The 15,226-nt window shown below is 41.3% G+C and overlaps 1 protein-coding gene across 1 annotated transcript in view; it reads right to left on the bottom strand.

Moving 5' to 3' along the window:
* Window positions 1-15,226, bottom strand: part of PDZD8 (PDZ domain containing 8) — a 57,977-nt gene that overhangs the window by 23,024 nt on the left and 19,727 nt on the right. The window contains exons 2-3 of the mRNA XM_066240041.1: window positions 13,784-13,909; window positions 8,102-8,204 (exon numbers count right to left, since the gene is read on the bottom strand). Of these exons, the coding sequence (XP_066096138.1) occupies window positions 8,102-8,204; window positions 13,784-13,909 (229 nt within the window). The remainder of the gene's footprint in view (window positions 1-8,101; window positions 8,205-13,783; window positions 13,910-15,226) is intronic.

Genomic DNA, 15,226 nt, shown 5'->3' on the forward strand with positions numbered 1-15,226 from the left:
CAGGCTTCCCAGAAACACTCATTAAATACCCACTATAAATCCCAAGTGCTGTGAGCCCCAACAATCATGGTGTAAAGAAAGATACTGGTGGAAACGACACTGATCAGACTTTCATTCAAATATACATGTGAATTCTCAACTGTGGTATTACCAAAGAGCTCTATGCTCGTTAGGAAAAGTTTTCCAGCAGAAGATGATTGGTCAGTAAGTCAGTCAGGATCTGATGAAACAGAAAACACTAAAGTGTTTGAAACAGAAGGACTTGAAAACAGGGAAATGGCTAGTCAGTGATGGAAGAACTGAGAGCCAAACAGGGGACAGTGAAGCAACTCAGACATTCGCAACAGTCAGAAGTCACGCCCAACCTTGGGCTAGAAGGACAGAGGGAGGGTGTGTATTAGCAGAGGCCAGGGGCTGGAGCACCAGGCAGACTCCACATGGGAGGCTGTCCTGTGAGAAGCACTGAGCCATGGAAGAGAAATTAGTGGCCGTCAGACTTGTTTTCCAGGTGGAAGAGAAGAGACAGAACACCTCAGCTTCTCTAGTCCACTCCCACTTCCCACCAGAGCGTTCCATTGGCCAAACCAGCTGACTGTCAGCTGACAGTGAAGCCCTGGAGACACAGCCAGCAGAGGTGAGCCTTCCCACGCCACAGTGCCACAGTGCCACAGAGCCGGGGAAGAGGCAATGGGCGAGGTCCTGGCACCAGCACAGATCTAGGAGTGGGGATATGCCGGTGGACAAACGTGCCGGGGGAAGAAGCCCCAGCACAAAGGCTCTGTAGCGGACAGAGTATGGCAAGTACGGAGGAATGCAGGCTGGCCAGCACAGCTAAAGCAGGATGGGAGGGGAGAAGGTTGGGCCAGAGGAAAAGAGACCAGGCCAGAGGAGGCTTTGTAGGCCACATCAAGGAATCTGTCCTTATTCTAGGAGTTCAAAGAAACGATTGAGAGTTAAGGAGGAAGCAGACAGAATCAGATTTGTATTTCAAAATAATCACTTTCCTTTCCCCACCCCCCAGGACATTCACAAAACAAATGTGCCAGGAATTCTGCAAGGTACGGGACACGCAGCATTAAAATATACTGCTCACAAAAATGAGGGGATATTTCAAAATGAATATGAAGCGATAAAGTATCCCCTCATTTTCTTGAGCAGTGTATAACATATTTGTGCCCCTGTGAAGTCTGCAGGCAAATATTTAGTGTAAAGTATTATTAAAGACCTTTTAAGTATCCTTCTTTTAACATTTATCATCTGATTATCATCAGGAATGTGAGGTTTATCTTCATAGCCTCATAGATGTAGTTCCTTGCTCAGTAAATTTGTTGACTATTCTACTATTTACTCTTGCATTTATATGCTTCCATTAATCATTCACCCACCTTTGTTTTTCCAGATGGAGATCATTAATTTTTCCCCATCCATTTATCTTTACATGGCTATCTCACTTCTGTGTTAATTTTAGTTTTTCTTCCCACCTAACCCAGCTGTTATAAATTTCCTGTATTATAGAAACCTGAAAAAGCACAAATAACTCAGAAGAATTTCATGGTTTTTAAATAAGTATATTCATTTTATGACATCTAGTCTCTTGAAAAGTTGAATCATTCAGAATATTACACCCTGTTAAATTTACTGTTTACAAAATCCTTAAGGCAGATCTATTAGGTGATTTGGGAAGTTTTGCAATGGATCTTCATCAAAAGTTTCCTGACAGTTGAAAATGCATTCACTGCCTGACCAGGTGGTGGCACAGTGTATAGAGTGTCGCGCTGGGATGCTGAGGACCCAGGTTGAAACCCCGAGGTCATTGGCTTGAGCACAGGGTTGCCGACTTGAGCACGGGAACATAGACTTGACCCCATGGTTGCTGGCTTGAGCCCAAAGGTCACTGGCTCGAGCAAGGGGTCACTGGTTTGGCTGCAATTCCCCCGTCAAGGCACATATAAGAAAGCAATCAATGAACAACATAAGCTACAAGTTGAAGCTTCTCATCTCTCTCCCTTTCTGTCTGTCCCTCCATCTCTTTCTCTCTAAAAAAAAAAAAAATGCATTTACTATTTCCATTTTTTCTACTGCTTGTTTAGCATCTTGATATTAGACAGGAATGATTTCCATATATTATATTTTTCTCCTGACTGATTACCTTCCCTTTACCAAATTTTCAGTTGACCTAACCTTTACTCTGGAAGTAAAGAGAGACTCACTGGGCTGTAAAAGGCAGGCTACCTCTGAATGAGGCTCAGTCTTGGACAACTAAACACAGCTAATCCTATTATGAAGACCCTTCCAATTCCAATCTTATCCAATCTTATCCCAAAGCTTCACAGCTCCCCTTGCCTCTGTTCTAAAATGATTCCACTATCACCACTCCCAAATTGTCCCCTAATTATCAGATACCACTTACAGGCCAGTTTTGTTAGAAGTAGTGGGATTTAAAGGAACAAGTATAGATTCTACAAGCAGAAGACTATGGTTCTTTGTATATAGCAGAAGTATTTCAGACTCTAGGCATCATCTCCTCAAATATCTCTTTAATTGTAAGAGTGTGTTAAAAAAAATGGAAGGAGACCTGATGTAAATTATCTCTCAGAATCAGATCCACTCAAAAATGAGGGAAGCAACAGTGGAGAGAAAGAAAAGTGCCACTCGAGTCAAACAGAAAGGTAAAGTCAAGTCTGGAATCGAGGAGGTGAATTCTTCTGACTTCATATTGTGGGTAGAGCTGACTGTATCAAAAGGCCTTAGTAGTTGCCAATTGATAGCATATAACCCTGTGAAAGGAATATACTCACTCTGATTAAGTGATCCAAATGATCATTTATGAGTTCTCCCCAATTGTTAGCTGAATGCTCTTCAGGGATTTATTACTTCTTATTTTTTAGGCAGTTCTGAAATATGACGACAGGTAATGCATACCACCACAATAAAGTACAAGACATAAAGTGCCTTTGCTTCTACTTACACTGAACACATCACTGTTCCAGCATCTCTCTTCTGCCCATCTACTGTGTATATCTAAGGGAGCCAAAAGATTCCTTTCTAATTCCATCTCCATTTCAAAACAGGAAGAAATCCATATTCTTCCTTTCTCTTTGATAGTGACATATTTATGCCAATGTACTGACTTAACAGTTATTGGGATTTTTAACATTATGTCTCTAATCAAAGAAGGAAAGTATTGGTCTCTTATACAGGACAATTGATTTCAAGTGTCTGAGTGCAGAGTGTGGCAGGATAGAAGGAGAGGAAGCAGGGACAGGATTAGAAATGTACATAACAAAGCTTGTTTTTAAAATTAAAACTCATTTCATCCTTTTATTCAAGATGGAGAATAAGGAAAGAGCTAGATAGAACAGCGGGGTGCCAGTTGGCCCCAGTGCCTTAGTATCTATTCCAGAACTCCCAGATTCAGAGGTGCCACAGCTCATTTTCAGGGTGCCTTCTCTTCTCCCCAAGGGGCCTCACACATTCCAGGTTGCACAAAGAATAAAAACAATCTGAAGAATGAAGTGACAGTGTGGAGACATGACAGAAGAGACAACATACATGGTATAGGCAGGATAGTTGAGACAAGCAGAGAGAAGGTAAGTAAGAAAAAAGAATATTTACTCAAAGCAAGTGGGTGGTCAATGGTGAGGGAATTCCAATTCTGGGAAACGAAGACTCAGGATCTCTCTCTTTAAAACTGTATTTATGGGATATTTATACAAATCATTTTGCTTTACCCATGCACACAATGATAATTATGTACACTTTAATATGTTTAACATGTCAGATTAATTCTATTGTAAATTTTATTTGATATACACTGTGAATTCTAGATATACACAGTTGTTTTTAGTTTCATACATGTAATGCATTCATGTATATCAATCATGGCCTGAAACGTTTTAAAATCCGAACTCTTTAAATTTGTTCGTTAGGAAAAACGAAGCAAATTATTGAATAGGATGAAAATAAACTTCCTGTCTCTTTTGGTGTAGGTGAATTCATTCTTAGTATTGATTCTGTCATCCCTTGCAAGATAATCCTCTGATTTTTGCTTAAGCCTAATATCTAATTTATTTGCACCTCAGCTGTCCCATTTAGGAGGGTTCTGGTGAGAATCTCTTCTTATTTTTGAAGAACAAACACAAAGCACCTCATTGATCCTACAAGCGCTTTCATTTTGCTAGTAAGATAAGGAGCAGGGCACTGGCCTGAATGTCTGGTTTTGCTCCAAACTTGCCTTCGATTCCTAATAAGGTAGAAAGTAGGTTTTATGCAACATATTTGTTAAATTATTCCTTTCAATTATTCCCTGATATCCCAATTTAAGAAAAATTCCCTTAAAAATAAAAAGTCATCAAACATTAAAATTTTTTCTTGAAGCTAGACTGTGGACTGACCACCTAAAAGGCATTGATAACCTTTTTCTCTTACCTTCAGCTTCTACAAAGGCTGAAAAACTAAAATGATTCCCTATACTTTCTCACTGCTGGGGGCGGCCATGTGACTCAGGTCTAACCAACGAGATACAAGTGAAAATCCCTGGGTGGAGCTTTCCAGAAAGAATTTAAAAAAGACAAAACCTGGCTGACATGTGCCTCTAGCATGTCTTACATCTCACCCTTTTTCTTGAAAGGTAGATACGTACGGGTGCATCAGGTGTTCTGCAACCATGAAAACAAAATGCCCAGGCTAACGATGGGGAAGAAAGCCAATAGGAGCCAGGCTCCTTGATTACATACTGACTGCGGGCTTATCGCATAAGACAAATACGTCTTTTTTGTGCGTCAGCCACATTCACTAGATTTTGCTTACACTAGCAGCATTACACTGTTCCATCTCTACCCCCAGTATCTGTGCAAGTACTACAAATCTAATGCTTCTATCTATTATTGATCTTCCCCTATTAATGGCATAAGGTACACATTACAATGCTGTAAAAACTCAAAGATACATTTAATATAAATATGGAAGGAACTGAGTTTCTTTCATTCTGCATATTTGTTGAAATTGTGACTAAGTTTCACCCATTATAAAAACTAATTTAAACCTGAAAATAGCTTCCCAACTTATCGAATACTTTAGAATACTTATTTTTTAATGAGACTTTTTTTCCCTACCTAAATTTACAATATATTCCAAATTTTCAAATCCTATCCTGTAATGTTTTGTAGTCTTGAAGAGCACTCTAATTCTCCCTGGAGTTATTACATTCAGACATATGTAATTTAATGCCTGAAGACACTCAACTGCTGCTGACATCTTTGACACCAGATGTAATCAGTAACCTAGAATTATTTCTCCAAAGCTACCTATGACATATGCTAAGATCTAAAATTATGACTCAATATTAAAGTCTCACTAACCTTTGCTATAAAATATTAACGCTGTCTAATCTCATATAATAAGGGAAACTGAAAAGGCCAACAGCAACGGCAGTCCAACAGCAACGGCAAGCTATGACTGCTTCGTATGGGACTAAACAATAATGCTTTGTCATGTATTCCCGTATTTCAGAACAAGCTGAGAAGCTGGGCTTTTCACTCTTCTGAGGAGCTGCTTCAAACTGGTTGAGCTGTAACTTAAGGCAGGAACCACCACCAAAAAAAGGGAGTGTCCTAACAACCATTATTTTGACTATGTCATTCCCATGTTCAAAATCTTCAATCGCTCCCAATTCAAACACTGTGGGTCAGCCCATCCTCCTTTTCCAGCTTCACTTCCCCTTCTATTCCCACCCTGGTCACAATTACTCTATGTATTCCAAGAGAACTTCACACTGACCAATTGTTTTTTCAAACTCTAAGAGAAAGTTTACTTAGAAAGTCACAGAAGTATACGTGAATGGTAGAAGAATCAGGCTCAGGTAACAAGTTACAGAGGCAAAAGGAGGGGGTCCTTGGAGCTCAGGAGAGAGAAAAGTAAAGGGGTTGCATCCTGGGAAGAAGTGGGTCCTGGGGGAGAGGTGGGTCCTGGGGAGAGGCGGGTCCTGGGAAGAGGCGGGTCCTGGGGAGAGGGGGGTCCTGGGGAGAGGCGGGTCCTGGGAAGAGGCGGGTCCTGGGGAGAGGCGGGTCCTGGGGAGAGGCGGGTCCTAGGGAGAGGCGGGACAGAAAAGGTGCAGGCAGCAGCGCTAGGGAGAGGTAGAGTCCACACTGCTTGCTCAGTTTTTATGCAAGGATGTTCATAACACTTATTACATAAAGAAACTGGAAACAATTTAAAAGTCAAGAGAACATCTATAAAAATGCATAGACATTAAAAGTCACATTCTTTAAAAGCATGATAACATGCTCTGGGCCTATTTAAAAAATTGAGAATTGTAACTTAAAAAATGCTATGAAGAATAATAGACTATTCTAGATTACCAAAAAGCACATTACTATTACTATAAAACAGCTAGGTAAGTGCAGTTCAAAAGTAACTATTCACCAGTATGCTGAAGACAGAGAAACAGTTTTCCTAAATACTGGCTATAAATAATAATCAGATGATTGGCTATACTGCCACCAAGATGTAAAAAAGTTCTTGTCTCTCCTTATCTTAAAACTATCCCACCACAAATAATAAAATTCAAGCTCCTTACCACGCCCATTATGTTAAGCATGACTGCACCTCACCTATCATGAGGTAGCTCTACTAGCCTTCTATTTTTTTAAGATTTTATTTATTGATTTGATAGAGAGAGAGGGAGAGAGAGAGAAGGTGGAAGGAATGGGAAGGATCAGTTCCTAGTAGTTGCTTCTCATATCTGCCTTGACTGAGCAAGCCTGGGGTTTTGAACTGGCGACCTCAGCATTCCAGGTGGACACTTTATCCACTGTGCCCCCACAGGTCAGGCTCTACTAGCCTTTTTTCTGTTCCTCAAACATGCCCACCTTCCTCTCTGCTGTTCCCTTTGCTTGTAATGCCTTCTACTCCTTCATCTCCCAAACTCTCCACTTGGCTCACTCCTCAGGATTCAGGCCTCGCTTCCAGTGTAAGGCTTCAGTTTGGCAAATAAAAATAGCGGACATAGGCCCTGGCCGGTTGGCTCAGCGGTAGAGCGTCGGCCTGGCGTGTGGGGAACCCGGGTTCGATTCCCGGCCAGGGCACATAGGAGAAGCACCCATTTGCTTCTCCACCCCCCCCCCTTCCTCTCTGTCTCTCTCTTCCCCTCCTGCAGCCAAGGCTCCATTGGAGCAAAGATGGCCCGGGCGCTGGGGATGGCTCCTTGGCCTCTGCCCCAGGCGCTAGAGTGGCTCTGGTCGCGGCAGAGCGACGCCCCGGAGGGGCAGAGCATCGCCCCCTGGTGGGCAGAGCGTCACCCCTGGTGGGCGTGCCGGGTGGATCCCAGTCGGGAGCATGCGGGAGTCTGTCTGACTGTCTCTCCCCGTTTCCAACTTCAGAAAAATACAAAAAAAAAAAAAAAATAGTGGACATACTTATACTAAAAAAATTATTCATTGTTTATCTTAAATTCAAATTTAACTGGGCATCCTCTCCAGTGTCATCTTTTTAGAGAATTTCCTGATTATTGCCAGATCGAGTCTCCTTTGTCATAACTCATTATTCCTTTATCATAACCCTATTTTCTTCATTGTCCTTTTCAATCTCTGGAAATTTCTTTGCTCACTTCTTTGGTTTACTCATTTGTTGCTATGTTCTACCTCCATTCTAAAATGTGTAGTTCACCTCCCCCAACTTTGAACCCTCCCACCAAACCACTAATTTGGATTAGAACCACAAAAGCAGGATCTTTTTGTGTCCCTAGCATCTGACACAGTGCCTAGTACAAAGTAAGCACTCATCAATGTCTTTTGAATGAATGAATGCTCTGAATTTATATGCTTTTTAAGAGGCTTAGAATTATTTCCAATTCTACACCTGTGAAAACAATTTTAAAGTTCTGGAAGGAAAATTAGACTAGTTTCTTATGCAAGCAAGCAATTTGAATATTATAGTTTGATGTGCTTCATTACTGATGTACTATAAAAAGACAAATAAATAAAAGCTGTTCATAATTGTTTGCCCATGACCAAAAAGAACCAGGAATAGAGGAATACTAATAAAAGCAAAGTTATAGAATATAAACTTTATACAGATATAAAACTATGCAAATCAATTTTACCGTCTTAATAGAGCTCCTTTGTTTTTCTTCCCAAACACCACTGCTCAATTCAAGTGTGCAATGAATATTTGCATCTCGGTCATAGGATCCAAAAATGAGTAACCTGCAGTATAAAAATAAAACAAGGAGACTATTATTACCAGTTATGTTCATTAAAATTTTTCTTTCAGCTCATTATACCAGGAGGTAATAAATTACTCTGTTATTATAATAATTTTGATAACACAAAGTCAAATACTGGTACACCCTCTAGTGGAAAAGTGAAGTAAAGCTAGAATTAGGTGAAATTTCAGGACAAGCTGTTTTTAGCAGCTAAATCAAACAAAGAGAAAGTACTATCTATTCATGAGATAAATCAGACTGTTGAATTATAAATGTTGTAGAATAATGCCTGTAGAATAATACCAGCTCTATAAAAGTTAAACAAATATAAAGTAGTACAATAAAGTTGCTTATGAACACAAACACCTCAATCCTCAATCTAATGTGACCTTAGGCAAATTATTTAATTTTTCTATGCCTATCTCTTCCTCTGAAAAATCCAGGAGAAATATAGTACTTCCTTCTTAGAGCTGCTGGGAGACTACAAGAAAGGCAAGCAAGGAAGGCACTCAGCACAGTGCCTAGAAAACAGTAAGTGCTCAATAAATGTTTGTTATTTCTATTATCTTGAACACAATTATCAAGGAATAACTGTATCACCTAATTTTACTGCTTAATATTCAGATATAAAAAGAAAATCTCAAGTCCAATCTTGAGATAATATAAAGCAGTTTTTATTATTGAAGGAAAAGAAATGTTCCCCACATGTCCAACTTCTACATTATCTATATTCTAAATCAGAATGTAAGCCTGCTATATGCCTTAGTTTGAGAAGAGCTTTAGCATTAATCCTGACTACCACTCCATTACTCTATCTCTACATGAACATCACAGGGGTAGCAGTGAGCTAATGACAGAAAAATGGATAACACACATTAGAATAATATGAGAAAATTGTTTCCTAAGGTTGGAGACCTCAAGCAAATTATATTTATGCCTTACAAACTGGCTTCATGAACTGAAAAGCCTGCAAAAAGTCATGGCAAAAAAAAAAAAAATCCCTAAATGTAAATAATTTTTAATCTTAAAAGGAAATTTAGGCCCTGGCCGGTTGGCTCTGTGGTAGAGCGTCGGCCTGGCATGCAGAAATCCCGGGTTCGATTTCCGGCCAGGGCACACAGGAGAAGCGCCCATCTGCTTCTCCACCCCTCCTCCTCTCCTTCCTCTCTGTCTCTCTCTTCCCCTCCCACAGCCGAGGCTCCATTGGAGCAAAGATGGCCCGGGCGCTGGGATGGCTCCTTGGCCTCTGCCCCAGGCGCTAGAGTGGCTCTGGTTGCAACAGTGCGACGCCCGGGAGGGGCAGAGCATCACCCCCTGGTGGGCGTGCCGGGTGGATCCCGGTGGGGCGCATGCGGGAGTCTGTCTGTCTCTCCCCGTTTCCAGCTTCAGAAAAATACCAAAAAAAAAAAAAAAAAAAGGAAATTTAAACAGTGCCTGACAACTTATTGCCAAAAACATTAAAAAGATTCATAATTATAAAACACTAAGTTTAGAAAAATGAGAATTTTCATTTATCAAAGTTTTGCTGCCCCCATCTGTTCAAAAGTGCAAACTACCTACTGGCCTCTACGACTGCTGCCTGCAGAAGCTACGCGCCAACTAGTTAGTGCTCCCAAGTTCCCAGCAGATACTGAGCTTCAGGATTCAGGAACAAGAAAGCGCAATCCTTGGAGTCCTCCCCTGAAATTGTGTTAATCTACATTTTTCTCATATCACCACTTTTATGTTTTTAAAAAGAGTAACAAAATTTAACAAAAAATTAACTCAAAACGAATCCAACTAAATGTACGAGAAGAAAACATATAAGCAAGTCTTTGTAACTTTGGATTAGGCAAGGGTTTCTTAAGACAGAACAAAAGCACAAGTGGCAAAAAAATATATAGATAAATGAAACCACTGAAATGAACATTTTTGTGCTTCAAAGGACACCACCATTATCAGGCGTCCCAAAACTGCGCCCCCCTGAGGCCATTTATCCGGCCCCCGCCGTACTTCCAGAAGGGGGACCTCTTTCATTGGTGGTCAGTGAGAGGAGCACTGTATGTGGCGGCCCTCCAAGGGTCTGAGGGACAGTGAACTGGCCCCCTGTGTAAAAAAGTTTGGGGACCCCTGAAAAGACAAGGCAAAGAATGGAAAATCTTTGCAACTCATGTGGACCTGTGTACTTACTTGCTGAGAATCTTAAGTCTCAAAAAATGGGATTTATAGCAATGTACTCTGAAGGCCACCAAGCTAGATCTGGGAGGGCTGCAGCCCTCTGAATATGTAGTCCTGAGGGGACTTGTGTTCAGTGGTCAGTGGCTGGCTGACTAGGATGTAATCTGTGCACTCAAAACTACGGTGCTCTGAGTGAGAGGGAATTTATTGCCACACTTCACAGATACTGCTTCCAGGAGAGGGAAGAATTCCTCCTGAATTTCATATCCTTCTCTTTCTTATAGGAAACTGAGCTCCATCATAACCTCATGACTGCTGTCATACACGTGGTCCATCATTGACCAAAATGTTGTTATGCAGCATATGACTGTACAGTGCTTGACCACACACCCTCCATCACGGGTAGTATAGGAGATGCAAATAAATCCAGAATCCCTTTTAGTAAGTATGTTTTCTGTACTTGTATGGATAAGCCAATTCTGAAACTATCTGAGATGCATTACAGAATTGAACAAATGAGTGAAAGCGCTGATGCTACTGGAGCTGGGTTTAAGGGACATAAAGATATGAAAGAAGAAAGACTGAGACAAGAAACAAACCTAGGATGAACTGGAATTGGAAGTACTGGGTAAACTCATGATTTCTTTTTTTTTTTTTTTTTTCTTTTTCCTTTTTTTTTTTTTTTTTTTTCATTTTTCTGAAGCTGGAAACAGGGAGAGACAGTCAGACAGACTCCCGCATGCGCCCGACCGGGATCCACCCAGCACGCCCACCAGGGGCGACGCTTTGCCCACCAGGGGGCAATGCTCTGCCCATCCTGGGCGTCACCATGTTGCGACCAGAGCCACTCTAGCGCCTGAGGCAGAGGCCACAGAGCCATCCCCAGCGCCCGGGCCATCTTTGCTCCAATGGAGCCTCGGCTGCGGGAGGGGAGGAGAGAGACAGAGAGGAAAGCGCGGCGGAGGGGTGGAGAAGCAAATGGGTGCTTCTCCTGTGTGCCCTGGCCGGAATCGAACCCGGGTCCTCCGCACGCTAGGCCGACGCTCTACCGCTGAGCCAACCGGCCAGGGCCAACTCATGATTTCTAAACTGAGTATGTGTGTATGTATACATATGTGACAAGTGTTTATACATATATGTATTGCACAACTCTTTCCACTGAAGGGACTTATGAATATTGGAAGCACCAATGAACAACCCAACACCCAGATCTTGACTTCTAATATTCTCTATGAAAAGGAACCAGGGCTCTTTGGTAAAAGAGCTGATTCTAGGACTATGGCAGAGAAGACATAAAGATACAGAAAGAACCTGGAATAGCTCATTATCCCAGAAAGTAATGAAGACCTCAAAACAAAAATCATGCCTGACCAGGTGGTGGCGCAATGGATAGAGCATCGGACTGGGATACGAGGGACCCAGGTTCAAGACCACGAGGTCGCCAGCTTGAGCGCGGGCTCATCTGGTTTGAGCAAAGTTCACCAGCTTGGACCCAAGGTTGCTGGCTCGAGCAAGGGATTACTCGGTCTGCTGTAGCCTGATAGTCAAGTCACATGTGAGAAAGCAATCAATGAACAACTAAGGCAGTGGTAGTCAACCTGGTCCCTAATGCCCATTAGCGGGCATTCTAGCTTTCATGGTGGGCGGTAGCGGAGCAACCAAAGTATAAATAAAAAGATAGATTTAACTGTAGTAAGTTGTTTTATAAAGATTTATTCTGCCAAACTTAGTGAAAATACGACATAAAGTACTTGGTAAGTAATTATTATATGCTTTAACTTGCTGTAATTCTGCTTTATAAATTTTATAAAGTAAAATTACTTCCCTACTTTATAAATCACTATTACTGTGGAACTGGTGGGTGGTTAGAAAATTTTACTACTAACAGAGATACAAAAGTGGGTGGTAGGTATAAAAAGGTTGACTACCCCTGAACTAAGGTGTCGCAACAAAAAACTGATGATTGATGCTTCTCATCTCTCTCCGTTCCTGTCTGTCTGTCCCTATCTATCCCTCTCTCTCTGTAAAAAACAAGCAAACAAAAACAAACAAACAACCCCCCCCACACACACACACACAAAACACACAAAAAATCATGTCACAGGCATATGGAGCCATAGTGGCCAAATCAGGGACGATTCATGAACAAAATAAGAACAGTAAAGAATTGTAACCATTGAAAACTATAGGAATCCATGACTCTGTGCTGATAACAGATGAAGGAATAAGGCAGGAAGGACTCTTGGTAACAGAACAGAATGTCAAGTGCTATAGTTTTCTATATTTGTGTTAACGTTAAAAAATTTTTAAGTAATGTGTTTTTGGAACCCAGTAAAACAACGTTCCAAAAGCGGCTAAGAAAATACAGGCTTTAGAATAGTGTAAGTGTGACTCAGTGAAGAAGCGACCTTAATTAAAATCATCTATCTATAATTGGGACAGGCTATCTCCTAAATGTACCACTGTAGAGTACAGAACTTTCACACAACTGAACTTTATAGGCTTTGCCTTCACTGACTATATCTTTGTTTTGTTTTTTTGTTTTTAATGTAACTGGTTAGTAAAACCAGCCAAAGCAAAACAAAGCAAATGTATCCATTTCTTCACTCGATTCCTTACATAGAAATATGTGATAAATTCTGTCTAGAATTTGGTGCCAACTTCTTTTCCCCTGAAGAACATGCACAGTCTATCAGAGAATGAGAGCTATGTAATCCATTCAGTTTCCTTTGCGGTCATAAAAACTGATCTTTTTTTCTATTGGTTGCTTTTCATCTTATTTTATTTTCTATTTAACTGCACACGGGAAAATTTAAAAAGTCTGAACAATATGCGTATAACTCTAATGTGGAATAGTTTAGTCTTCTAATAGCCGCACTACAAATACAGCAACTGAGTTCATCAGTGACTTAAAAAATCAACTTTAGTTCAATACAAAATAATGTAGTTAGAACCAATTTTTACAAACAAAATTGTTTCCACCCCCAAACTTATAATTGGAAAATTCAAACTATTTCAAAATAGAAAAGGAGCTCTGTTTACAGTGCGTGACCCTTTTAAATGAATAAAATTTCAAGTTCCAGTTCTTACAACCAAATACACAAAAAAGAACAAGTTCATTTAAAGACTCACTTTCTTAGTGCTAAACACTATAATAATTGCATTAAGGCATAATAATAGAAGCTACATCTACTGAAGGCTTATTATGTGGGAGGCACTGTGGTTTATTTACCTATCTCTGATCACAGCTACTGACAAGGTCGCAGGCTTGCCCATCTTACAGACATGTGACTTGCTTAAGAACATAAAACAGTAAGGTTACCTAGCTAGGATATAAAAAAAGCACTTACTAATGCAAAAGTCGGTATTATTTCCACTGTATGTTGCCCCCAAAATGTAGCAATGACAAAACAAGGAACATACCTGCTACATTCTAACAATGTAATTTTAAGGCGGCCTTCAGTAAGTGCCCACTGTTGAATGTGGATATGCTCTTCTTCGTCTTCTTCAAATCCTTGCAGGGTTTGGAATGGAAAAAACGGCTTAAACCTGAAAAAGTAAAGATAAGTCTAAATTTCTGAATCATAAACACCATAGTTTAAAGCATTATAACACAGCCTACCTGTAGGGAAACAACACACACAAAAAGCAAACACCTAAAAGTGCAGGCGCCCAACACAACCAATGCTTACTACATGCCCCGTAACTGACGGCAAGTGGTGCCCTTTCTGCAGCACTCAGACTTCCTGGGTTTTGGTGTGCCCTTATTGACAAGGCAGGGCACTCAGAACAAAGAAAAAGAAAGTCTAGAGGTCACCAAATGTCTCTGAAACTTGGAAGGGGCAGGAGAGAGCTTTTCTGGACCCGATATTCCTACAATACAAGACCAAAATTCAGAATGCACCGTTCCATGGAAGCAATAAGAGTGATAGTCTCCGCCTGTACCCAGAAGATACCATGCATTTTCCTACTGTTAAAAAGAACCAACAGGCCCCAAATGGAGTCACTTTGCTAGGCCCCATCAACCTTTAATACCTAACTTAACTGTACTTTCAGCTTCTCCCAGGACTGGAATTCTTTTTTTTTTTTTTCTCCATTTTTTCGAAGCTGGAAACGGGGAGGCAGTCAGACAGACTCCGCCTGCACCCGACCGGGATCCACTGGCATGCCCACCAGGGGGCGATGCTCTGCCCATCTGGGGCGTCGCTCTGTTGCATCCAGAGCCATTCTAGCACCTGAGGCAGAGGCCACAGAGCCAACCTCAGTGCCCGGGCCACCTTTGCTCCAATGGAGCCTCGCTGCGGGAGGGGAAGAGAGAGACAGAGAGGAAGGAGAGGAGGAGGGGTGGAGAAGCAGATGGGCGCTTCTCCTGTGTGCCCTGGCCAGGAATCGAACCCGGGACTCCTGCACGCCAGGCCAACACTTTACCGCTGAGCCAACCAGCCAGGGCTAGGACTGGAATTCTAAACCAATCAATCTGGAGTTTCCTGGCCAATACTAGTGAGGTAAATTGACTGATAAGATCCCCTGCCTTCCCTGAGAGGTGTCCTTCACCGAAACATTCCATTCTAAACATTCTTGTCCTAGCCTCTTTCTACCTATAAAAACCTTCCATCTGTACAACTCCTCCAAGTACCTTTCTGTTTACTAGAGGGGATACTGAATATTCATGAATAAAGCCAATTAGATCTCTAAAGTGACGTGGTTTAATTTTTTCTTTTCTTTTTTTTTTTTTGATGATAAAGAGAAAGAGACAGAGAGAGGGACAGATAGGGACAGACAGAAAGGGAGAGATGAGAGGCATTGAGTCTTCACTGTGGCACCTTAGTTGTTCACCGATTGCTTTCTCATATGTGCCTTGACCAG

Source organism: Saccopteryx bilineata, chromosome 7, assembly GCF_036850765.1.
Source record: "Saccopteryx bilineata isolate mSacBil1 chromosome 7, mSacBil1_pri_phased_curated, whole genome shotgun sequence".
NCBI lineage: Eukaryota > Metazoa > Chordata > Mammalia > Chiroptera > Emballonuridae > Saccopteryx > Saccopteryx bilineata.